Below are 24,976 nucleotides of genomic sequence, written 5' to 3' on the forward strand. Positions count from 1 at the left end.
GGAAGGAGCGTTTAGAGTCTAACCAGACACCTAGGTATTTGTAGTTGTCCACATATTCTAAGTCAGAACCATCCAGAGTAGTGATGCTAGACGGGTGGGCGGTTGCGGGCAGCGATCGGTGGAAGAGCATGCATTTAGTTTTACTTGCATTAAAGAGCAGTTGGAGGCCACGGAAGGAGTGTTGTATGGCATTGAAGCTCATCTGGAGGCTTGTTAACACAGTGTCCAAAGAAGGGCCAGAAGTATATAGAATGGTGTTGTCTGCGTAGAGGTGGATCAGAGAATCACCAGCAGCAAAAGCGACATCATTGATGTATAGAGAGAAAAGAGTCGGCCCGAGAATTAAACCCTGTGGCACTCCCATAGAGACTGCCAGAGGTCCGGACAACAGGCCCTCCGATTTGACACACTGAACTCTGTCTGAAAAGTAAATGGTGAACCAGGCAAGGCAGTCATTTGTGAAACCAAGGCTGTTGAGTCTGCCGATAAGAATGCGGTGATTGACAGAGTCGAAAGCCTGCACAGTATTGTCTTTTATCGATGGCGGTTATGATATCGTTTAGGACCTTGAGCGTGGATGCGGTGCACCCATGACCAGCTCGGAAACCAGATTGCATAGCGGAGAAGGTACGGTGGGATTCGAAATGGTCGGTGATCTGTTTGTTAACTTGGCTTTCGAAAGGCAGGGTAGGATATATATAGGTCTGTAACAGTTTGGGTCTAGAGTGTCTCCCCCTTTGAAGAGGGGGATGACTGCGGCAGCGTTCCAATCTTTAGGGATCTCAGACGATACACTTACGTCATTTAGCAGACGCTCTTATCCAGAGCGACTTACAGTAGAGTGCATACATTTTATTACATTTTTTTTACATACTGAGACAAGGATATCCCTACCGGCCAAGAGCAGACACTCTTATCCAGAGCGACTTACAGTAGAGTGCATACATTTTATTACATTATTTATTTATTTATTTATTTATTTTTACATACTGAGACAAGGATATCCCTACCGGCCAAACCCTCCCTAACCCGGACGACGCTATGCCAATTGTGCGTCGCCCCACGGATCTCCCGGTTGCGGCCAGCTGCGACAGAGCCTGGGCGCGAACCCAGCCCAGCCTGGGCGCGAACCCAGAGACTCTGGTGGCGCAGCTAGCACTGCGATGCAGTGCCCTAGACCACTGCGCCACCCGGGAGATACGAAAGAGAGGTTGAACAGGCTAGTAATAAGGGTTGCAACAATTTCAGCGGAAAGAGAGGGTTGTCTAGCCCAGATTGTCTAGCCCAGCTGATTTGTAGGGGTCCAGATTTTGCAGCTCTTTCAGAACATCAGCTCTCTGGATTTGGGTGAAGGAGAAATGGGGGAGGCTTGGGCAAGTTGCTGTTGGGGGTGCAGAGCTGTTGACGGGGGTAGGTGTAGCCAGGTGGAAAGCATGGCCAGCCGTAGAAAAATGCTTAAATTCTCAATTATCGTAGATTTATCGGTGGTGACACTGTTTCCTAGCCTGGGAGGAGGTGTCTCCATGGACATACAGTGTGTTGCATGCAAGTGTAGCTGTTGTAAATGTCACCCTTAATTTGCATGCACCTTTTGGAAAGGTTAAAATGTGTTCCGTATTTGTTAGAAAAAAACTATGATGCTTGTTTTCAGGTAGAAAAGCTAATCTAGGATTCTAAGAAGTGCTTCAAATCACATTCAAACTAATCAAAACTCATAATTAAGTCTCATCAATGAGACCTGCAAAAATACAGAATCAGGCTTTAAGACAAAAACATGACATAAAAAACGTAATTGGAGAAAGAAACAAACATGATACATGTCCAGATGTTTTGCCTTTGGTTAATCCAAAGTAATGTAGAGAAAGAAACGCTGCTTTATTTGATGACAGTGAGCAGCAGTGGCAGCACAACAAGAAACAGTTTTCCCATTGGAAGTTAAGCAATGTTGGTTTTTCCACCAAGTGGTGAGCTTGGTCCGGAGGTCCGGACAACAGGCCCTCCGATTTGACACACTGAACTCTGTCTGAGAAGTAGTTGGTGAACCAGGCAAGGCAGTCATTTGTGAAACCAAGGCTGTTGAGTCTGCCGATAAGAAACAGTTTTCCCATTGGAAGTTAAGCAAGGTTGGTTTTTTCACCAAGTGGTGAGCTTGGTGGAAAAAACAACCACCTAAACACACCAGCTAGTGCTGCTTAGACAGACAGTGATTCTGCTAGCTGCCTGTTCAAAACCAACTAACATCTCGGTAATTAACCAACATCTGCTCCTTACTTCTTCCAGTGTGCTCAAAGAGACACCAGCTCTCACTTTCTCTAACTGTTGTTGATGGTGCTGGTGGCTAAATATTCCACCCACTATTAGTGTCAATGTGAATCTGGGCATATGGATTTGGATGACCCCTAAATACATGTGATCTACATTTGTATTCGCATCACATATAACACACTTTCTGAGATATTTCCATTGGAGGCCAGGAGCTTTATAGACTTTGGTTTGAATTCAGAGACTACATTTTATTGGATTATTTGGAATCCCTACTGCTACAAACACCTAGGGCATTAGCTAGGACATAGTGAATGTTTACCACACTTGTCTTCTACATTTTCGCTCTAAGGATTTTAGTTATCTTCGACAGCGACCGTCTGGTTGAGGTTTAACACTCATTAAAAATAAATATCAACATGCATAAATAATGTCTGGTTAGTTTCTCAGTCTAGTCGACGGAGGGGAGATTCTGGGTTCAACATACAGGTTGACAACTACCATACTTCTAGCAAACAAAATTCAAATTAGCATCCATCTCAAATGGCAGTGGCACCACGACGTGTGGAGCTTCAGGTGTTTAAAACCCATCGTCGCTGCAGTGGAGCAAATTGAACTGCCAGAGACGCGGTGAGAACTCCTACAGAGCAGTAATGCCTGAGGAACCTCAAACAACAGTATGGGAGAGAATATGTTTTGGAGCGCAGCTTGATTATGATTGAATGAAGCCGAGCATAAACTTTAATTACAGCTTACACTCTGGTTGTTTGTGACTGTGTATTGAAGCAGCTTAGTAGGCACACAACGGAGAGTCGGAGACGATACAACACTATGCAGTGCCTGGCACTGATCATCAGAGACTGATATGTGCCATCCTTACCACATATAATGAAGAGATGGGAGGTTAAACGTTACAGCAAAATGTAGATTTTCACCTAAATAGACATATCCAAGAGTAATTCATTTTCATGAGATGGCCATAAACAAAACTATAATGCTGCATAGTTCTAGAAAGTTCTGGAACTCACCATTCTGGTAAAAATAGTTACACATTGACTCACATTTGAGGATAGAAGCTCAAATACATAGCACAAATATTATGAAAATATGAAAATATAAAAACATCGTACAATATTTTTTTCCTACTCAACAAAAGTGGGGGAATAGGGCTTGAAATGAGTGAAATGCTTTCAAAATATAGTAACAGTACAATTATAAACAACTTACTATGAGATTTAATCTTTCTTATAACTATAAAATGAATATGATCATACGCTACATTGCCAAAAGTATGTAGACACACCTTTAAAATAGTGGATTCGGCTACTTCAGCCTCACCCGTTGCTGACAGGTGTATAAAATTGAGCAGACAGCCATGCAACCTCCATAGACAAACATTGGCGTTAGAATGGCCTTACTGAAGAGCTCAATGACTTTCAACGTGGCACCGTCACAGGATGCCACCTTTCCAACAAGTCAGTTGTCAAATGTCTGCCCTGCTAGAGCTGCCCCGGTCAAATGTAAGTGCTGTTATTGTGAAGTGGAAATGTCTAGGAGCAACAACGGCTCAGCCACAAAGTGGTAAGCCACAAAAGCTCACAGAACGGTACAGGCGAATGCTGAAACGCGTAGAGCATACAAATAGCCTGTCCTTGGTTGCAACAATCACTACCGAGTTCCAAACTGCCTCCCGGAAGCAACATCAGCACAATAACTATTTGTCTGGAGCTTCATGAAATGGGTTTCCATGGCCGAACAGGAACACACAAGCCTAAGATCCCCATGTGCAATGCCAAGTTTCGACTGGAGTGGTGTAAAGCTCACCGCCATTGGACTCTGGAGCAGTGAAAATACGTTCTCTGGAGTGATGAATCACGCTTCACCATCTGGCAGTCCGACGGTCGAATCTGGGTTCGACGGATTCCAGGAGAACGCTACCTGCCCCAATGCATGGTGCCAACTATAAAGTTGAGGAATAATGGTCTGGGACAGTTGTTTGTGATTTGGGCTAGGTCCCTTAGTTCCAGTGAAGTGAAATCTTAATGCTACAGCATACAATGACATTCTAGACGATTCTGTGCTTTCAACATTGTGGCAACAGTTTGGGGATGGCCCTTTCCTGTTTCAGCATGACAATGTCCCTGTGCACAAAGCAAGGTCCATACAGAAATGGTTTGTTGAGATCACTGTGGAAAAACTTGACTGACCTGCACAGAGTCCTGACCTCAACCCCATCAGATGACTTTGGGATTAATTGGAACAGGCCTAATAGCTCAACATCAGTGCCCAACCTCACTAATGCTCTTTTGGCTGAATGGAAGCAAGTCCCGCAGCAATGTTCTAACATCTAGTGGAAAGCCTTCCCAGAAGAGTGGAGGATGTTATAGCAGCAAAGAGGGGACCATCTCCAAATTAAAACTTCTTATGGCTGCAATCCCGTTAAAGGGATCATATGACAACAGCCTGTGAAAGTGCTGGGCGCCAAATTCAAACAACAGAAATCTCATAATTTAAAATTCCTCAAGCATACAAGTATTTCACACCATTTTAAAGATACACTTCTTGTTAATCCCACCACAGTGTCTGATTTCAAAAAAAGGCTTTACAGTGAAAGCACAACAAACGATTATGTTAGGTCACCGCAAAATCACAGAAAAACAGCAATTTTTCCAGCCAAAGACAGGTGTCAAAAAAAGCAGAAATAGAGATGAAATTAATCATTAACTTTTGATGATCTTCATCAGATGACACTCATAGGACTTCATGTTACACAATACATATATGTTTTGTTCAATAAAGTTCATATTTATATCCAAAAACCTCAGTTTACATTGGCGCCATGTTCAGAAATGCCTCCAAAATATCCTGAGAAATTGCAGAGCCACATAAAATATCAGAAATACTCATCATAAACTTTGATGAAAGATACATGTTTTACATAGAATTAAAGATACACTTGTTCTTAATGCAACCGCTGTGTCGGATTTCAAAAAAGCTTTACGGCAAAAGCACAATATTCAATAATCTGAGAACAGCGTTCAGCCACAAAAGGAAGCCATACAGTTACCTGCCAAATTGTGGAGTCAACAAAAGTTATAAATAGCATTATAAATCTTCACTTACCTTTGCTGATCTTCGTCGGAATGCACTCCCAGGACTCCCACTTCCACAAGAAATGTTTGTTTTGTTCGGTAATGTCCATCATTTATGTCCAAATAGCTATTTTTGTTAGCGTGTTTGGTAAACAAATCCAAAGTCAGGAAGCGCGTTCACTAAAAGCAGACGAAATGTCAAGAAGTTCCGTAACAGTCAGTAGAAACATGTCAAATGATGTATTGAATCAATCTTTAGGATGTTTTTAACATAAATCTTCAATAATGTTCCAACCGGAGAATTCCATTGTCTTCAGAAGAGCGATGGAACAGAGCTCACTCTCATGTGAATGCGCATGGTCAGAGCATGGTCAGCTCATGATAGACCTGACTCATTCCCGTCTCCTTCGGCCCCACTTCACAGTAGAAGCATCAGACAAGGTTCTACAGACTGTTGACATCTAGTGGACGCCGTAGGAAGTGCAGACTGACCCATATCCCACTGTGAATTCGATAGGTGATGAGTTGAAAACCTACAAACCTCAGATTTCCCACTTCCTGGTTGGATTTCTTTCTCTGGTTTTTGCCTGCCATATGAGTTCTGTTATACTCACAGACATCATTCAAACAGTTTTAGAAACTTCAGAGTGTTTTCTATCCAATACTAGTAATAATATGCATATATTAGCAACTGGGACTGAGGAGCAGGCAGTTTACTCTGGGCACCTCTGGGCAACTTTTCATCCAAGCTACTCAATACTGCCCCTGCAGCCATAAGAATTAAGGCCTATGATTTTGGAATGAGATTTTAGACGAGCAAGTGTCCACATACCTTTGTCCATGTAGTGTATTTCGTGACTACAAATTTGGCCCCATTTCATATAACTGACGACAGGGCATTTTCTGCCATACCAAGCCTCATCTGAACCGACGCACAGACACAACTCGAATGCCTGCAGACACGTTAGAACTTCAGCATAACAAACAACGTGATTTCATCCCTCTGGGACCAACATAAAGTGGTTGTGTTTCAATTATACAAAATGATGTAGTACTTTTTCATGTTGAGAGCTCTATATCTGGCTGCGAATATCAGAGCAACATGGGACCACGATTGCTGAAATCGCTAGACTGTCCCCTTTTATATGCCATCTCCCAGGCTGGGCTTTGTCGATCAGAGGGAGAGAAAATCGATTCGTTGTCTGGATAGGCCAAAAAATGTTACACGTCGTTCCCGATGCAAATGTGGGGTGTGAAGCGATGTTCACAGAGCGCTTTGTACACCAAAATGTCAGTCGTAGCCGTTCCAGAACCTCTCAAAGTCCGCTAAATAGGGGACTTAACATCAAAGAGGTTTAAAAACCTTTCAAAAAAAAAATTTCTCACTTCTTTTACGCTTGTTGAGTAATTCTATTTCCACATCACATCACTAAATACAGAATGTATGGCCAGGAAAGTTCCCTCTGAACGAGTCAAAATAGTATAGTTGCGCGATTTGACAAAAGTACCATACAGAAAAAAAGTCTACCATATGAAAACTAAATAAACTGTTCGGTCACTCAAATTACATGCACTAAAACTTACTTTGATTTCAGTTTTGATAGATCCTGTAATTCTGCAATAATAATACAACTTTTTTTTTTAATACTACAAGTCTTATTTGGCAGCAACTGTCTCATTGTAAGTTAGAACACTGAGCTAGTGAATTCTGAGCTCCTGGCCCAGAGGACTATTCAGTAATGTAACTGCTAAAACTCACTTCTTACATGAATGAAGCAAGCGAAAGAAAATAGAGAGACAAGAAAGTATTCAAGGTCCTAATAAATTAATAAATGGGACATTCTTGTCAGATGCCAAGGACATGTTATAATATCTCTATTCTTATTTCACAGCACTACTGGTCAACCAATAACAAGCACACTGGTACACTCATGCACCCCTTCACAACCAATACTATGCCAACTCAAAGGTAACCCAATAGTCTGCTCAGTAATGGTATTCAACAACCTGTGTTTGAGAAATTTGATATTTGTTTGTTCAAGTGGATATTGCATTTTAGTTCCCAAAAACTAGGGGCTAAGACCAAGCATTATATCTCCAGTAAGAGAGAGGAAAGCACTAAGGCTATACTTTGAGAGAAATATAAGCAACCGGCTGCTGTGCACTAGACAAGAACACACACTAAGAGTTCAAATAGCCAAGCTAGCATTCAGTTGTCTCACCAGGAGGTTATATTTTTGCAATGCTTTTAAGGCTTCTCTGGTGTAGTTAGGTCACTATAGGCTGAGCGGTCTTTTCCACTGAACCATTTCCTTTGAGCTACAGCTCACAGCGGTGTATCCTTTTGGTTTCCTCTCAAGGTTGGGGATGTGGTCAATGGAATCGTCAGAACTGTCAGTGTCATCATAACAGTGGTCACATCTTCTTTGAAAGCCTCTCTTGCCGTTTATAAACCCTGCACTTTCCTTTACTCTGTGGCTTCCCAGAGAGAGTGTGTGGTGTATTGTGTTAACATGTCTACAAGGTCCTTTTAGTATGAATACTCTTTTAGGGCCAAAACCTAACTTGAGATGCTCAAGCTTAACCCACTTAACAATCATATAAATCATGCATCGATGTCAATGGGGGTAGATTCAGGTTTCAGGGCCAGAGAATGCAGATTCAAAGTCTGACTCACCACAGGATGATGTCTCATCGGACATGTCCCCGCAGTCGTCGTCCCGGTCGCAGCGCCAGGCCAGGGGGATACAGCGTCCGTTCCGACAGGAGAACTGGTTGGGCTGACAGGCCTGGGCTGAGAGAGAGAGAGAGACATGGAAGACAGAAGCGCATTTGTAATTCGATCACATGGGTATCAAGTCAAAGCCAGACGTGTTCAGCCCCCTAATGATCATTCAATCATATGGCATGTCAATGTCAGGCCTGTGGAGCTTAAATTGATCTCTCCATCACAGATATATCACATATATCAAGTCTGGAGGAAATGAGTAGCGCCCTTACACAAACCTTTCAGTCACATGTACTCTATGTCCATGATAGAGACAGACATGCAAGGACAGCAGCACCAGCATAGCACACGAGGTGGTTGGTGCTGTGTAACATGCATGTCTATCTGATTACAAGGCAACATTAGTCACCCCCACTGATATTCATTGATTGATCCTGGAAGGCTAAGAGCTGTTATTGTGAGGAGGGAAAAAAACACTTCTGCAGGGTGATTCTGACATAAGTGATTCTGACACTAACTCAATATCAGGAAAAGTTAACTCTTGAGAGTGCTAAACTTCTTTGATTCTGAGCTTTCACTTGAGATTGATCACACTGTACCTGCTGGCTTGTTTAGTGCCATAAGACACCACTATGAATGTTGCTATTTGATATTGTGATGTGCTGAAACCTATCTGTCAATGTAGAGCTTAAGCACAAAACTCTAAACAGAGTTTTTAAGGGGGCAGAGGTTTGATATATATATATATTTTTTAGAATACACAGTCCAACTGCTTAACTGAAATATACCACATCAATATATTTCCATAGCTCAGAAAACGGCAGGTAGATCTACTACATAACACTAGACTGCAGATCTGAGAAAAAGCTGAGGTATTGTATCAGTTACCTGAACATGTGGTGTTGGACTCATCCTCATTGTTCCCACAGTCATTGGTTCCATCACACAGCCATCTCTTAGGGATGCAGTGATTGTTGAGGCACTTGAACTGGTCATTGGAACAACTGTGGTTCGCTGAAACAGATAGACAGAGACACTCATATTACCAAAGCAACGTTTTTGGTTTAAAAAATGTTCTAGTTGAACTTCTTTGTGGAATAGAATGCCGTGTAAAGGATTTACAAATCTGACATTTACAGTTTCTAACTTTAAAAGTCCAACTTTGACTTCACGAAAATCTGAGGTACAGTACAAACCACAGAGAATGACAGACATCAATGCGAAGCAGGAATTTGGGTCAGAGAATGTCTCAAACCTTGTTATACACTGTTAGAAAAAAAGGTGCTATCTAAAACCTAAAAGGGTTCTTCGGCTGTCCCCAAAGGAGAGCACTTTGAAAAACCATGCTGACATTCCAGTAGAGCAGATAATAGATTTAGCAATTCTGATAATTCTGGCAGAAGATTACATTATAGTATTTTTCATAGTGAGAAATGAGTCAGCACCCAAGCGTCTAACATGCTGTTTATCTTATCGATCCACTCAACAGCCAATTCTCTTCTGAGGCGAATAGATGGGGGATGAGGGGAAGAAAAGAGGGGAGGGGGCCGTATTCACCATCTTTGAATCATATCAATGACATTTAGCAAGATAAAAGTTGATAGCAAGAAAATATCACTTTGTGCAACGTTGCATGCTAAGTGATGTTTGTGTGTGCGCGTATGCGTGTGCGTGCGTGTGTGTGTGTGTGTGTGTGTGTGTGTGTGTGTGTGTGTGTGTGTGTGTGTGTGTGTGTGTGTGTGTGTGTGTGTGTGTGTGTGTGTGTGTGGATGGGGTGGACAGATAAATACACACAGCAGCTATGGATCTCCTCGTCACTCCCATCCAGACAGTCATCGTCCCCGTCGCACTTCCATGACGCACGGATACAACGATGGTTACTACACTGAAACTCATCGCTCTTACAGAGCTGTGGCTCCACCCCCCCTGATGACACTTAATTAACAGACATAACAGGGAAACTAACATTAATACCAGAGAAACAGACATGAGACAAATTAAACCACAGTGGAATGAATTCCATTGAAAAGTAAAGCATACTTTACACTGAAATCACACAAAATAGCTGTGAGAGAAAACCATGTTCATAGTTTGCCTACAGTGCAATATACTGCTCTGGCTGATTCACTGCATGGTCTTACAGTACCTGAGCAGGTGACATTGTTCTTCTCCAGGAGCTGGTTGTCAGCACAGGCACACACTCTGCCCCCTGGGATAGCGAGGCAGAGGGTACCGCATCCCCCATAATTCACACTGCATGCATTGTCACCTGGAAATACAGAGTAGGAAAATAATCATACCACTGTTAACCTCAAATCCTGTTCTTCGAAAGCATTATTATTGTATTTTGTCATGTGTCTATATTGTTGTTCTGTCTGTCGTCATCTCTCTATGAACAACTGTGAGTTGTGAAGAAACACACATAAAACATCTTAACACAAAAGCCATTTCCTGTTTGAGAAGAATGTGGCAGGTGGGTGCCACGTCATCTACACTACATGGCCAAAGGTATGTGGACAACTGCTCGTTGGACATCTCATTCCAAAATCATAAGCCTTAATATGTAGCGGGCACCCCTTTGCTGCTAAAACAACCTCAACTCTTCTGAGAAGGCTTTCCACTAAATGTTGGAATATTTCTGCGGGGACTTGCTTCCATTCAGCCACAAGAGCATTAGTGAGGTCGGGACATATGTTGGGTGATTAGGCCTGGCTCTCAGTCGGCGTTCCAATTAATCCCAAAGGTGTTCAATGGGGTTGAGGTCAAGACTCTGTGCAGGCCAGTCAAGTTCTTCCACACCGATCTCAACAAACCATTTCTGTATGGACCTCGCTTTGTGCACGGGGCCATTGCCATGCTGAAACAGGAAAGGGCCTTCCTAAACTGTTGCCACAAAGTTGGAAGCACAGAATCGTCTAGAATGTCATTGTATGCTGTAGCGTTAAGATTTCCCTTCACTGTAACTAAGGGGCCTAGCCCAAACCATGAAAAATAGCCCCAGGCCATTATTCCTCCTCCACAAAACTTTACAGTTGGCACTATGCATTCAGGCATGTAGTATTCTCCTGGCATCTGCCAAACCCAGATTCATCCATCGGCCTGCCAAATGGTGAAGCGTGATTCATCACTCCAGATAAAGCGGTTCCACTGCTCCAGAGTCCAATGGCAGCGAGCTTTACACCACTCAAGCCAACAATTGGCATTGTACATGGTGTGCAGCTGCTTGGCCACACACCATTTCATGAAGCTCCCAGCAAACAGTTCTTGCGCTGATGTTGCTTCCAGAAGCAGTTTGGAACTTGGTCCCGTTCTGTGAGCTTGTATGGCCTACCACTTTGTGGCTGAGCCGTTGTTGCTCCTAGACGATTCCATTTCACAATAACAGCACTTACGATTGACCGGAGCAGTTCTAGCAGGGCAGAAATTTGACAAATTGACTTGTTGGAAAGGTGGCATCCTATGACGGTGCCACGTTGAAAGTCACTAAGCTCTTCAGTAAGGCTATTCTATGTTTGTCTATGGAGATTGCATGGCTGTGTGCTCGATTTTATACACCTGTCAGCAACAGGTGTGGCTGAAATAGCTAAATCCCCTCATTTGAAAGGGTGTCCACATACTTTTGTTTATATAGTGTATAACCACATACCCCAAAAAATATTGGGGACATTGTGGAGATTTGATTTGACAGTTGTATCCTTTCAGGGGAATAATTAGTATTTTAGGACAAAACCAACCGTTCTCAAGGGAGAGAGACCAAAAAACTAATATGTGTGAAGAAACTGTCACTTATAAAGTTGAGGCATGGAGAACATTGTTTGTTTGGTTTAGTGTCAGGTCCAAAGGCAGTGCCTGAGCCAATGAGATAAAGACTTCTGTTTTGTGAGAGTCAATAAGTAATACTCATAGGATAGCAGAGCCAATTCATCTCTTTGGTGACATGAGCTTTGGAGAAATGGCAGGTGAAATTCTACTTTACCCATGCTGAGAATTAGAACTCATATACAGCCAGCCATTTTCTCCCTTTCACTCTTTCTCTGCATCACATGTTTGGCATACCACAGTCGTACACCACTCTAACGAACTGTATTATTTTGATGTAAAACGATAGAAATTATTACACAAATGAAAAGCCTGTGAATCGTCTCATAATGCCCCTTATCTTGATCCATTGATTGCCCAGCAGATGATTAGTGTTGGCACTTCGCTCTGTTTCTGAGAGGAGATGCCAGTAATCATACCTCCCCCTGCTCCACACACACATTAGTCTAAACTCTAAACAGTGATTCACCACCACGATAACAAGGGTTCTACCTGCTGTGAGGCCCTACAGTTCTACACCATCAACAAAGCGCATCATGCATCTCTCTCTGATGTTATCTATTCATCTACCCACAACAGGAATCTATCATCATCCACCACACAGACAGCAGGGAGCACTATGTTGAGTCAGTCTTTTATTTCCATAGACTGGAATTCAAAGTAAAATTGCTGCCACTGTCAATTTATCCAGCAACTAACCAATGCCATGAAATATAATTCCCACGATGGAGTATACTGTTTTCATTATACTAACAGCTATATAAGATACCATAGTGGATAGATTGCAACACTTTTTTTGAAGGTTGCATATATAAGCATCAGGGGCTAACCATAGAATACATTCTCTGAAGGCAACCTTTAGTAATGGTGGGGGAGGTTTTGTGATAAGTTGTAGGAACAGCTATATAAGATTGCGTAGACTACATTTACCAAAGGTAAGCTTTAGTGATAGGAGATGGAAAAGGGAAAGCAGTCAGACATACCTTGCTGACTCTGAGCATTGTACACATGCAGGCCAAACAGGGGAGGCCTCTCACTCCTTAGTAGAGTAACGTCCCCAGAGGTTAGATCCAGCTGGAAAACAGAAGCGTTCATGTACTCCGTCCAGAAGATGGAGTTACGGTAGTGAGAAATCCCAAACGGATGGTTCAGCTGTTTGCCATTGTACACAACCTGCATGAGTAATCAGATACAACACTTATCAAAGAAAGAACACAACCTTCACAACAGTACTCAAAGACCTGAGAGAGCAGAGGGAAGACAAAAACCACTGAAATGGCAGAGATAACTATGACCATTTTAGTTGAAAACTACAATGGTGATATCCCAGTGGGCAAAGCTGGTTAAAATGACATCATTACATGGCTATAATGACGAAATGGTTTTTGCCCGCTAGAGTACAGCTTCACTCACCTGTCTGCCAGTGCCATTGAGGTAGATCTTCTCTATGTGATCGTAGTTGGCATCACACCAGTACATGGTGCTGGTCCCATGATCCAGGGTGAGGCCGTTAGGCCACAGCATATTAGACGTGACAAATATCTGTCGGTTAGATCCATCCATCCACGCTTTTTCTATCCTTCCTATGCTGTCGTTCACCTCATCCTCCTCCCAGTCCGTCCAGTACATCCAACTGAAATTCACAAACATAATACATTCCCTACAATTGAGTTTAAGTGGGAAAAAGCCCTAATGAACCATATTAGTTGGGGCTTAAATATGTTTTATCATCAAACATATACAGTGGCAAGAAAAAGTATGTGAACCCTTTGGAATTACCTGGATTTCTGCATAAATTGGTAATCAAATTTGATCTGATCTTCATCTAAGTCACAACAATAGACAAACAGTATGCTTAAACTAATAACACACAAATTATTGTATTTTTTTTGTCTATATTGAATACTTAATTTAAACATTCACAGTGTAGGTTGGAAAAAGTGTGTGAACCCATAGGCTAATGACTTCTCCAAAAGCAAATTGGAGTCAGGAGTCAGCTAACCTGAGTCTAATCAATGAGACGAGATTGGAGATGTTGGTTAGAGCTGCCTTGCCCTATAAAAAACACTCACAAAACTTGAGTTTGCTATTTACAAGAAGCATTGCCTGATGTGAACCATTCCTCGAACAAATTAGATCTCAGAAGACCTAAGATTAAGAAGTGTTGACTTGCATAAAGCTGGAAAAGCTTTGATGTTCATCAGTCCACGGTAATACAAATTGTCTATAAATGCAGAAAGTTCAGCACCGTTGCTACTTTCCCTAGGAGTGGCCGTCCTGCAAAGGTGACTGACACTAGGATTCTTCAATGAGGTTAAGAAGAATTCTAGTGTCAGCTAAATACTTACAGAAATCTCTGGAACATGCTAACATTTCTGTTGACGGGTCTACGATAGGTAAAACACGAAACAAGAATGGTGTTCATGGGAGGTCACCACTGAAGAAGCCACAGCTGTCCAAAAAAAATATTGCTGCACGTCTGAAGTTTGCAAAAGTGCACCTGGATGTTCCACAGCGCTACTGCCAAAATATTCTGTGGACAGACGAAACTACAGTTGAGTTGTTTGGAAGGAACAGACAACACTATGTGTGCAGAAAAAGGTACATCACACCAACATCAAAACCTCATCCCAACTGTAAAGTATGGTGGAGGGAGCATCATGGTTTGGGGCTGTTCTGCTGCCTCAGGTCCTGAACAGCTTGCTATCATTGACGGAAAAATGTATTCCCAAGTTCATCAAGACATTTTGCAGGAGAATATTAGGCTATCTGTTTGCCAATTGAAGTCCAAAAGGACAATGACCCAAAACACAGAAGTAAATCAACAACAAAATGGCTTCAACAGAAGAAAATACGCCTTCTGGAGTGGCCCAGTCAGAGTCCTGACCTCAACCCGATTGGGATGCTGTGGCATGACCTCAAGAGAGCAGTTCACACCAGACATCTCTAGAATATTTCTGAACTAAAACAGTTTTGTAAAGAGGAATGGTCCAAAATTCCTCCTGACCGTTATGCATTTCTGATCCGCAACTACAGAAAACATTTGGTTGAGGTTATTGCTGCCAAAGGAGGGTCAACCAGTTATTAAATCCAAGGGTTCACATACTTTTCCCACCCTGCACTGTAAATGTTTACTTGGTGTGTTCAATAAAGACATAACAACTTATAATTGTTTGTGTGTTATTAGTTTAAGCAGACTGTTTGTCTATTGTTGTGACCTAGACAAAGATCAGATAAAATTTCACATACTTTTTCTTGCCGCTGTAAAATTCAACACACACAAAATAAGCATTGATTCAAACCTACCCAATTCAACATATACAGTAATCCACAAGTTCATCTACTAGGCCCTCACATCGGAAACCAGGTCCTGGTTTACGTCAATATCTTTTCAGGGCTTCACTCAGCTATTCCCAATGGACTTGTGATATTTGAAAAGTGATTGGGTCAACGATTTGACATGATCTAGTCTCTAGTGACGCATTAACATGCTTAAGGAATTTGTATCCTCTGGCGGGGCTGCACACTCTTTTCTGTCTCTTCAATGATGGAGTTGACTGCAACACATGCACTACATAAAACAGTGTGATAGAGGGTGAATCAAGCACTGTCTGTCTCTGCAAGTCATCTTCATGACCCACTGAATAATTCAACACACACACCGCAGTCTTCAATGCCTGGCTAAAGCTCTGTGAAGCAATATCCAAAGCAAAAAGATGTGTGCGGGGTGTGTGAGAGAGACTGAGAGACTGATAGGGAAAGAACATTTAAAATACAGAAAAATAAGTGATTGAGACAGTATGTCAGCAAAGTGAATCCCTATCATGTTAACACAGACTGGAGGTGACATGCAGAGAGGGAAATATAACTGGGTCGAACAGAAGAGGATCTTAAACAGTCATTTCACCTGTGGAGACCCATCCTGCAGGGCACATAAAGATGTCTGGTTCTGCTGATGGATCGGCCAATGCTCACTTACGACCCCAAACAACATTTTAATAAAGATGTGGCAACTGTCAATAGGAAGTCAGTAGTTAGAGATTATTCCTCCGTTATGATAACAAAGAAAATAAATTAAACCCCCTGATGTGGGAGGAATCAGGCTGGTGCAATACTGTGCAGGAGCTAGCTATTTCTGGGAAGGAATCAGTATATCAAAGACTCATAAATAGAAGGATTCCATCTCCATGGTCAGTGGCAGCATGATTTAGTAGTTCTGTATGGCCGTCCAAACAGAGACAGACCTCCCACGCATACCCAAAGAGTTGACAATAGCCAACTCTTTCCAGGAATCACCTATTGTTCACTACCTGCTAGGACATGCCATTGCCGTGAGTACAGAAAGGGTTTAAAAGGATTGTGTGCTTTATATGGTTCTCTACTGTAACACCCAGAGAAGACAATATCCCTTACCCTTTTCTTGGGTGTTTGTTTGTTTGTTTATAACCAACATCACATAGGATTAGAGAGCTGTGCATAATTCTCTTTTCTGTGTACATTTTGCAGTGGGTCAATCACTGAATAGATATGTGCACACAGACAACTCACATTTTCAACCATATTGTTCTCTGACATCAGTGCATTAGTAACACATACCGTAGGAATTGTATGATTTGGCCTCGTCTTCAGTGAGCTCACCTGTTGAGGGGGTCCAATACAATGGCTCGGGGGTGAGACATGTCCCCCTCCAGAAGAGTCTTCCTGGTTTGAGAGGCCCTCTCCAGTCTGGCCACACTAATAGTTTTCCTGTATCCATCATTGGTCCAGTAGAGGTTATTACCAATCCAGTCCACAGAGATCCCCTCAACGTTGTCCAGGTCTGCAAGGTGATGGAACACCAATGTTAGTGCTATCTCCCCCTGACTTGCATTTCTCGCTTTTCTTAAATGTAAATGGGTGATTTAGAAAGTATTTTAACTGATGCAGAAAGGGTGTTCTTTATGTCATTACAATAACTGGTACTAGTCATTAAAGAGTACCTGCAATCAAGGATACATTCATTTGGCTGTAGGATAAAAATATAACACAAAATAAACCCACCATCTTTGAGTATCGTTTCCCGGCTGTTCCCATCTATTTTCTGCCGGCCAATGAGGAAGCTGGTGGTGTCAGCGAAGTAGATGTGTCCTGACTCTGCGTGGTAGTCGATGGCTCTGGGGTTGACCAGGTCCTCGATCGATACCATGTGCTCATCACTGGACTTCACGTTCATGTCCAGGCCTCGGATGACCCCTGGCCGACCCTTACCATAGAACAGGAACAGGTCGTTCTTGGGTTCTAGGACACAGAAACAAAAAAGGGATCTTTACGCTTAACTCTACTTCTTGTTAGTTAATTGGTATAATTCTGTTTGGGTACTACATGGCAGATGAGAGATTGAAAAAGAGATAGAGATGCACATCTTAAGAGGACTCATCTGGTTAAATATAGAATTGGATAAATAAATAACATTAAAATTAATAAATAAAAGCAATAAAGGGAAAAGGAAAGATCGATCAGGAAGAACAAAAAATTGCAATGTGACTCTCTAAGACGATGTGACTCTCTACTTAACAAATATACCTTAGGCAGTTCCCAACAAATAAAACAATAGAGTGTCATATCGGGTTACAGACTAAAAACAAGGAAATCAGAAGCAATGACGGTAGGTCCACCAATTTTCCAAGACTTCAAAACTAAATTTAAACTTAAATGGGATCAAAATAAACTGAAATACTTAGGAATTACTATCCCCAAGACCTGACAAAATTACATCAGTATAACTTTGGAACAGTGGAAAACCAGTTTAAACAGGACCTACAAAGTCCTATCCTAAGACCTATCAGTGCCTTTAATAATAATACGATGTGTATTCCTGTTCCAGAATCTACCAATAACTATTACTCCTTACACTTTTAAACAGTGGGACAAACTCCTGAGAAAATTCATCTAGAAAGGAAGAAAAGCCAGCATCAAAAGTAAAACAAATCATACAATGTAAACAAGCATGGGGACTAGCACTACCAATCCTAATGAATTCTTATATAGCCACCCAACTAAAATAAATTATTGTGTGGATGAACTTGGCATCAACAGCTAAATGGAGAGATAGAAGTCCAACAAATGAAAAAATGAATAAGTGCAACTATATTTATGAAGACAATCAATACACACACTAGGATGATTGAAAATACCTGTATAAATAACACTATAGAGGTCTGGACAAAAATCACCAAAATAAAATGCATCCAAACAGATCTGATCTACCGGTGAGGAATTGTAATAGACGGCGACTTTAAGCCAACTATGATAGGTGATACATTTAAATTATGGGCTGAAGAAGGACTGACCAGGTATCAGATGTTCACAGACAAGGGGATAGATACATTTGAGAATATATACCTCCAGAAATCTCAAGATGCTTTCTTACTAAAGCAGTGGGACCTAATGAAACACATAATTATGTACTCTACATCCTTTAATTAGAAATATAACAAAGACTTATAACAAGGTAAATGCCTAGAATGTGCTGGGGCACATATACAGAATCCTCAAAGAAGACACAAAAGATGAGAATATTATAGCGGTAACCAATTGGGTAGACGAGCTGTAAATAGTAGTAACCCAAGAGGACTGGGAGGACATACCTAGAAACACGTCCAAGGCAACCAACTTTCTACTCTTGAGGGAATACACTGAAAATTCAGTCAAGATTTTTCGTAACTCTTATAATACAATCAAAGGATAACTGTGACATCACATCAAGTTGCTGGGTAACGTGGGGAGAGTAGGGTTAACCACACCCACATACTATATTCCTGCCCAGTCCTCAATCGTTTCTGGACCGAAGTATACAAAGTATTGGATAATACGTTTGAACGCTCACTTTCTCTAAATCCAGAACTTATACTGCTGGGAAGAACCCCTCATGCACGGGTTCTCCAATCTGATAATCACCTCTTCAGAATTCTGAGAATAACAGCACTTAAACAGATTACAATAAACTGTCTTAAACCGCTGGCACCACAGAGAAGCAATTGGAAATAAACAATTCATGAAATGTATAGTATGGAAATAATAACTCATAGAATAAAACACCAACATCACTATATTGGGAAAAATAAGAAATAAAATGACAATATATTCTGAAATATTTATAGGCCCTAACTGTCACGCACTGATCTGTTTCACCTGTCTTTGTTATCGTCTCCACCCACCTCTATTCTCTTTAATGGGAGCAATGATCAGTGCCAATGAATGTTTGACTTCCCTTCAATCACATTTGTTACAAACTGGCATTTCAGTCTGTTACTTTCCCATAAGACAAACTCAAAATGTCGTCACTCCCTTTGACAACCAAAACAAAGGGTCTCAAAAAGGGGTTCTAAAAGACACCCATCATGGAGGCCCACTAACGTGCCTACGAAAAGACAAACTAAAAGAATAACCCCCACCAATTTAGGATAGGGTGTAAAAAGAAAATGGAACCAAACACCAAAACTCAGGCTTCCACTAATGTGGTTGTCTGACGTGAGGTGTGGCTCTCTCAACATCGCCTCTCCAACTGATGCGCTGGGCCTGCGCAAGTGAAACACACACTGTCTAACGAGGTGACTCCAATCAGTGCACACCTCAGCTAATGTGCTAATGTGCTAACCAACCTCGAAATGGGTAGATAAACTCTGCGAAGTCCGCGAGGGGAAATGGCTGAAGAACACTGAGAGAGCAGTATACTCGCTAGCTATTTTGGCCTTCTGCTTTAACAGTATGAAAGTCAGGTGAGAGAGACCAATAAAGCAACGGTACTATGGCTGTTAACTTCTAATGAACAGACTTTCACAGTATCTCCTTTGAAAGGCAGACAGAGAGCCCGCATAGAAAGCTGAGGCAGCTCCACTGCGGCAAAGCACCAGTCACTCTGGGGGGTTCTGTGTGGGACCCTAGGGATCCTCCAGGGCTACAAAAACAGAACCAGACCTCTCCTCACTCTACCCCCAGCCCCTCTACCCCCTTTACCCAGGAGACCATACTGGCTTGTGTGAGACAGACCACACAGGCATTACTTCAATTTATCATCCTGTGAGGGAGAGCCAGGCAACCCCAGGAGACAATTAAAACCCAGATCTCAAACCCCACCGTGACTGGCTGCGATGCGACATAAAGAAGCACTACCATTTAGCACTGAATCTCATTAGGCTAAGGGAAGAGAGAGCTGGTGTCATCAGAACATCTAGCAAGGAGGTATAAATCAAATGTGTCTCGGAGGGGGAATACGGCAAGGCGCTCGTACACCCGATCGAAATGCGGTGGACCTCTGATTGTGTCTTCAATTTGATCTTCTGCTTTATTTTGTCAACTACACAATGTCCGTGGATTGATCAGGCAAGCTAACAAATGCAAACAAACTTAAAACTCCATTAAGGCCATAATGAATTGCAGCTCCTGACAGGTCAATAGTGGGACATAATCTTCTAATGGACCAGTCTCAACCAGCGTTCGTCTTCATCACTGTCTGACTATCTGAGGCTGGGCAATACATACAGATGTAAGATCTTAATTTGACCTGTATTGTCGCAGCAATATAATCCTGCAGCAACAGGATGTGGATGTAGGACACCCAAAACAGAGCAGAACAACGCATTGATATGCAACAGAACCCCCACCCCTGCAAAAATAACAAAGCTTTTAATCTATAACACAACTGTGGGAGCTCCAGGATCTAAGACAGGAGATGTGTGTGTATTCCCCAGCCATCACAGGGTCATGGAGTGGGCATAATGCCCTACACGCTATATTTACCTTGCCGACACCTTCCATGTGCATGCACACGCACGCTTCCCCGCCCAGTCAGGCAACAGGATTTGAACGTTTAGCCCACAATGTTGCTTGATATGTGGCTAGGCTATTAGCTGGACAAAATGAGGCAACACGATAAGTGGAATACTGTTAATATAACAGTGTGTTAGTGACATCCTCACTAGCACCAAGTGACAGTTGACCTACAGTATACAATATGTATGACACACATCTCAATAAACAGGATCTTAATTTGAGGGAATTTGCTACAGGAGGAAAATAATCCTGCAGCAACAGAAAGGTACATTATTATTTGGATTATAATTCATGTACATTGTGGGAGAAGTTGATTTGTTTTTCCTAAGGGGAAATCAAGTCTGAAAAATCTCATTTGAAATTACAAACTTCAGAAGTCAAACCTAAAATACTAGCACACGTTTTAAATTTCCCGCATTGCAGGAAAGTTCTCCTGCAACAGGGTGATCAATTTAAGATCCTACATCTGTATTTGACCCAATTTCTTTCATGAGAATGTCTTGTTATCCCACCCCAAATCAAATTTTTACATCAACAAATAACCTTCAATTCATTGCATTTTCATATCTTATCAAAATGAAAAGAAACCAAAAAATACATTTACTCTGTAAAATGTTGTCTTTCAAATGATCTTTCTCAAAAACGTTTGTATATTCTCCCATACATTAATCTGTAGTCTTAATTTTTTGTTCCTAACCAAAAATATTATCATTGTTATTATTATTATATATTTGTTTTACATTTTGGCGACACCTCTACAGTTCTTCCGCGACACACTTTGTAGTTTTAGGGAACTATTTAATCTACATTATATATTTTCTACATTTATTACATGCTTATGACATAAGGAAAGGAGGGAGAGATGTTGCTGTTTGGGGTTTTAGGCTAGGTTTCTGTATAGCACTTTGTGACATCGGCTGATGCAAAAAGGGTTTTATATATACATTTGATTGATTGATTGATTGATGTGACACTGACAGATAACATGTTCATGACATAAGGAAAGGAGGGAGACGTGACACTGACAGATGACATGTTTATGACAAGTAAATGAGGGTGAGAGGTGACACTGACAGATTACATGTTTATGACACAAGGAAAGGAGGGAGAGAGGTGACACTGACAGATTACATGTTTATGACACAAGGAAAGGAGGGAGAGAGGTGACACTGACTTTTGCAGGACTGTCCGTCACTCTCCAGACTGAAGCCTGTCCGACATCGACACGTCCTGGACTTGTAGCTACCGCTCAGCAGACAGATGTGGGAGCATCCCCCTTGCTTTCCATACGGGTCCGTCTCACACGCGTGACTCCTAACTAGAGGACAGGAGGAGTAGAAAAGTCTGTTAGACTCATTAAACACAGCTCTAACACAATCATTTGACAGTACTTTATCAAATGACGGAGAATTCTCTCATATTCACACCATGTTTTTCAAATGTAGGCTACAGATACATTTGACACCAGCATGCATTGCAGTACCCTGACTGGATCAAGTCACAGTGATGCAGACATCTGCATGAGCGTGTGCGTTACAAGTACTGTGCATACATGCACATGTTACAGCTGGAGACCAAATATTCTTTACCTTTTGGCTGAGTTAGTCTGTGGTAAACCCGTATTGGTCCTCTGGAACTCCCCAGGCTGGTTAGTGTCCTAGGTTCTGTGGTATTAAACCGATGAATCTTGAAGATGTCCATGATATTCCCATTGGAGGGGTCAGAATGAGTGGCATACAGGTAGTTCTCAAAGACAGCTAATCCATGGATGTAGGACACCTAAAACAGAGCAGAACAATGCATTGACATGCAACAGAACCCCCACCCCTGCAAAAATAACAAAGCTTTTAATCTATAACACAACTGTGGGAGCTCCAGGATCTAAGACAGGAGATGTGTGTGTATTCCCCAGCCATCACAGGGTCATGGAGTGGGCATAATGCCCTACACGCTACATTTACCCAGCCGACACCTTCAATGTGCATGCCCCCCCCCCAGACACACACACACACAGGACAGGGTTGGGTGATCATTGTACACAGAAAGTATGCCTTAACCCACTGGGCTTCACCTCAACCCTGGGGCGGCAAAACATGTGGCAGGAGAAAAAACACAACCAGGAAATCAGTGAACCATCTTGTTCTTCAGAAACACACAGTTTGCTTGAATATTAATATCAGCCAGTGTATTTCCAGTGTATTTCAAGGCTGTGTGATCTATAAACTACAGAGGTTTTTCATATTCTGTTCACAATCACTATACGCCCAAGGATGACCTGCATATTGTTTCTTTTAATATGATGTTGAAACAGTTGGCTTCGAATATTTCATCCAAGGCTGTGTGATTTCTACACAGGTTATCATATAGCATTCACAATTACTATAGACCTATGACTTAACCTGCATATTGTATTGTATTTTTAGTATTGTGTTAAATGAACCCTGTGGTGTTGGAGCTGAAATGTAAGTGGAATTTAAAAAATGGATTACGACGCAACACTACATCGTCTGCCAGTAGAAAAAGTAAAATCTGTCTTTCATTTGTCATGGAGACGATATGCAGAGCAACATCTCAGAGGTCTACTGAGGTCACTCATTTATGAACAGAAAGAGGCATCATTATGCTAAGAACACCTGCACACACAATGAGGAGTATTTCATACGCCCTGGCCTCCTTCTTTCCTTCCATCACCATCGTAGCCTACAACATAAGTCTCCCTCGCATTACAGTATGTTGCTTTCAAGGGGCATCCTTTTGAATAATATCATTCCCCTAATTATCCATCTCCAAAGTGTAGTACAGGGAGAAGGACTAACAATTTGGGCCATTTGTAAGTGACCTCATCACAGCTTCTCAAGCTCATCTACACTGATTAATCACCATGCAGTGAAATCCATATTCAGGAGATATCAAACCTTAGGCGCATCCCTGGCACACCATTCCCTAGATAGTGTACTAATGTTGACCAGAGGCTCTCATCAAAAGTAGTGCACTATATAAGGAAGAGGGTGACATTTGGGATGTTTAAGCTCTACAGTGACTTGGGCAAGGTAGAATTCATTTTGTAGGTAGAAGAAAGGCATTTATTACTTCACCTGAAATGCCCCCTGAACTGCTCTCAGACCTGCCGTCGCAAGTATAGTTTTGGAAAGCTGTAGTTAATAGTCTGCAAGGAGGAAGATTTTATCATTCTTGTATTGTCTTAGTACGTGAAAGTGATCCTTGCAAAAAATGAACCCACAACCACAAACGCTCTTAACAACTGACCCACACACTGGACAGCTCAGATTGTCCCCTCTCAAAATTCATATAAATGTTCTCAGACTTATTTCCCTGCGTGGCGTGTAAACTAGAAGACAGAATCAGAAGCAGAGCTCAGCTTAGCCCCACGACGACAACACAATGAGGCTAGAAACTCACTTGACTGCCCTGGATGACTGCATGCCTGTTTTTCCCGTTGTAATCCACCACTTCAATGTAATCCAAGTAGGCGTCTGCCCAGTACACCAGCTTCTTGGCCAGGTCCAGGGCCACGGCTGTGGGTTGCACTGTCTTGTAATCCACCAGCCTGGTTCGGTTGGTGCCGTCCATGTTACAGCGCTCCACCTTGGCTACGTCTCCGTAGTCAGTGAAGAACAGCATCCTACGAGAAGATAATGTGTATGAATAAACTTGTAGAAATATGCCACTGAGTAAACACTTTTATTCAAAGTGACTTAGAGCACAGTGAGTGAATACATAGTAGGTGTATGTGATCCCTGCAGGACATGAACCCGTAACCTTTGCGTTGCTAGTGCCACACACTAACCAATTGAACACAGGTTCCAGGAAGTGCAATAAACAGTAAATATATGTTTATTAACATAAGCTCATTAGGTAGCCCTTGAATGTAAATCATTGTTGAGGGTTTCTGAATACTGTATTCTGCCTTCTATTGTCATCCTCATATCCACCAACATAATGATTGCCCATAGTTATTCATGCCTACATTGGTAATGATTCAGAAATATCCACAACACTTTTTGAACACAATTACTGCACCTAAGTTAGAGCCAACTACCAAGGACAGTTCTAAATGAACTGGAGTGACTGTATAGAGCCTACAGGTTTACAAATGTAAGGAGTTGACAATAAGAAAAAGGGACACAGTACTCAAAACAGATACAAGAAGAATCCTGACGAAACCCATTGCTAATGGTTTAATTGTAGGCTTGGTATGAAAAGAAAGTCTTATAAATGTAACTATTAATTTCCTGATTTTACC

At 41.9% G+C, this 24,976-nt stretch overlaps 1 protein-coding gene across 1 annotated transcript in view; it reads right to left on the bottom strand.

Moving 5' to 3' along the window:
• LOC139023782 (low-density lipoprotein receptor-related protein 1B-like) overlaps positions 1-24,976 on the bottom strand; it is a 66,307-nt gene that overhangs the window by 12,612 nt on the left and 28,719 nt on the right. Inside the window, exons 3-13 of the mRNA XM_070437635.1 lie at positions 24,133-24,355; positions 22,302-22,491; positions 21,887-22,030; positions 16,942-17,178; positions 16,540-16,720; positions 13,315-13,534; positions 12,885-13,074; positions 10,229-10,351; positions 9,877-10,017; positions 8,971-9,096; positions 8,032-8,148 (exon numbers count right to left, since the gene is read on the bottom strand). Of these exons, the coding sequence (XP_070293736.1) occupies positions 8,032-8,148; positions 8,971-9,096; positions 9,877-10,017; positions 10,229-10,351; positions 12,885-13,074; positions 13,315-13,534; positions 16,540-16,720; positions 16,942-17,178; positions 21,887-22,030; positions 22,302-22,491; positions 24,133-24,355 (1,892 nt within the window). The remainder of the gene's footprint in view (positions 1-8,031; positions 8,149-8,970; positions 9,097-9,876; positions 10,018-10,228; positions 10,352-12,884; positions 13,075-13,314; positions 13,535-16,539; positions 16,721-16,941; positions 17,179-21,886; positions 22,031-22,301; positions 22,492-24,132; positions 24,356-24,976) is intronic.

The sequence above is a fragment of the Salvelinus sp. IW2-2015 genome, linkage group LG36 (genome assembly GCF_002910315.2).
Source record: "Salvelinus sp. IW2-2015 linkage group LG36, ASM291031v2, whole genome shotgun sequence".
Lineage (NCBI taxonomy): Eukaryota > Metazoa > Chordata > Actinopteri > Salmoniformes > Salmonidae > Salvelinus > Salvelinus sp. IW2-2015.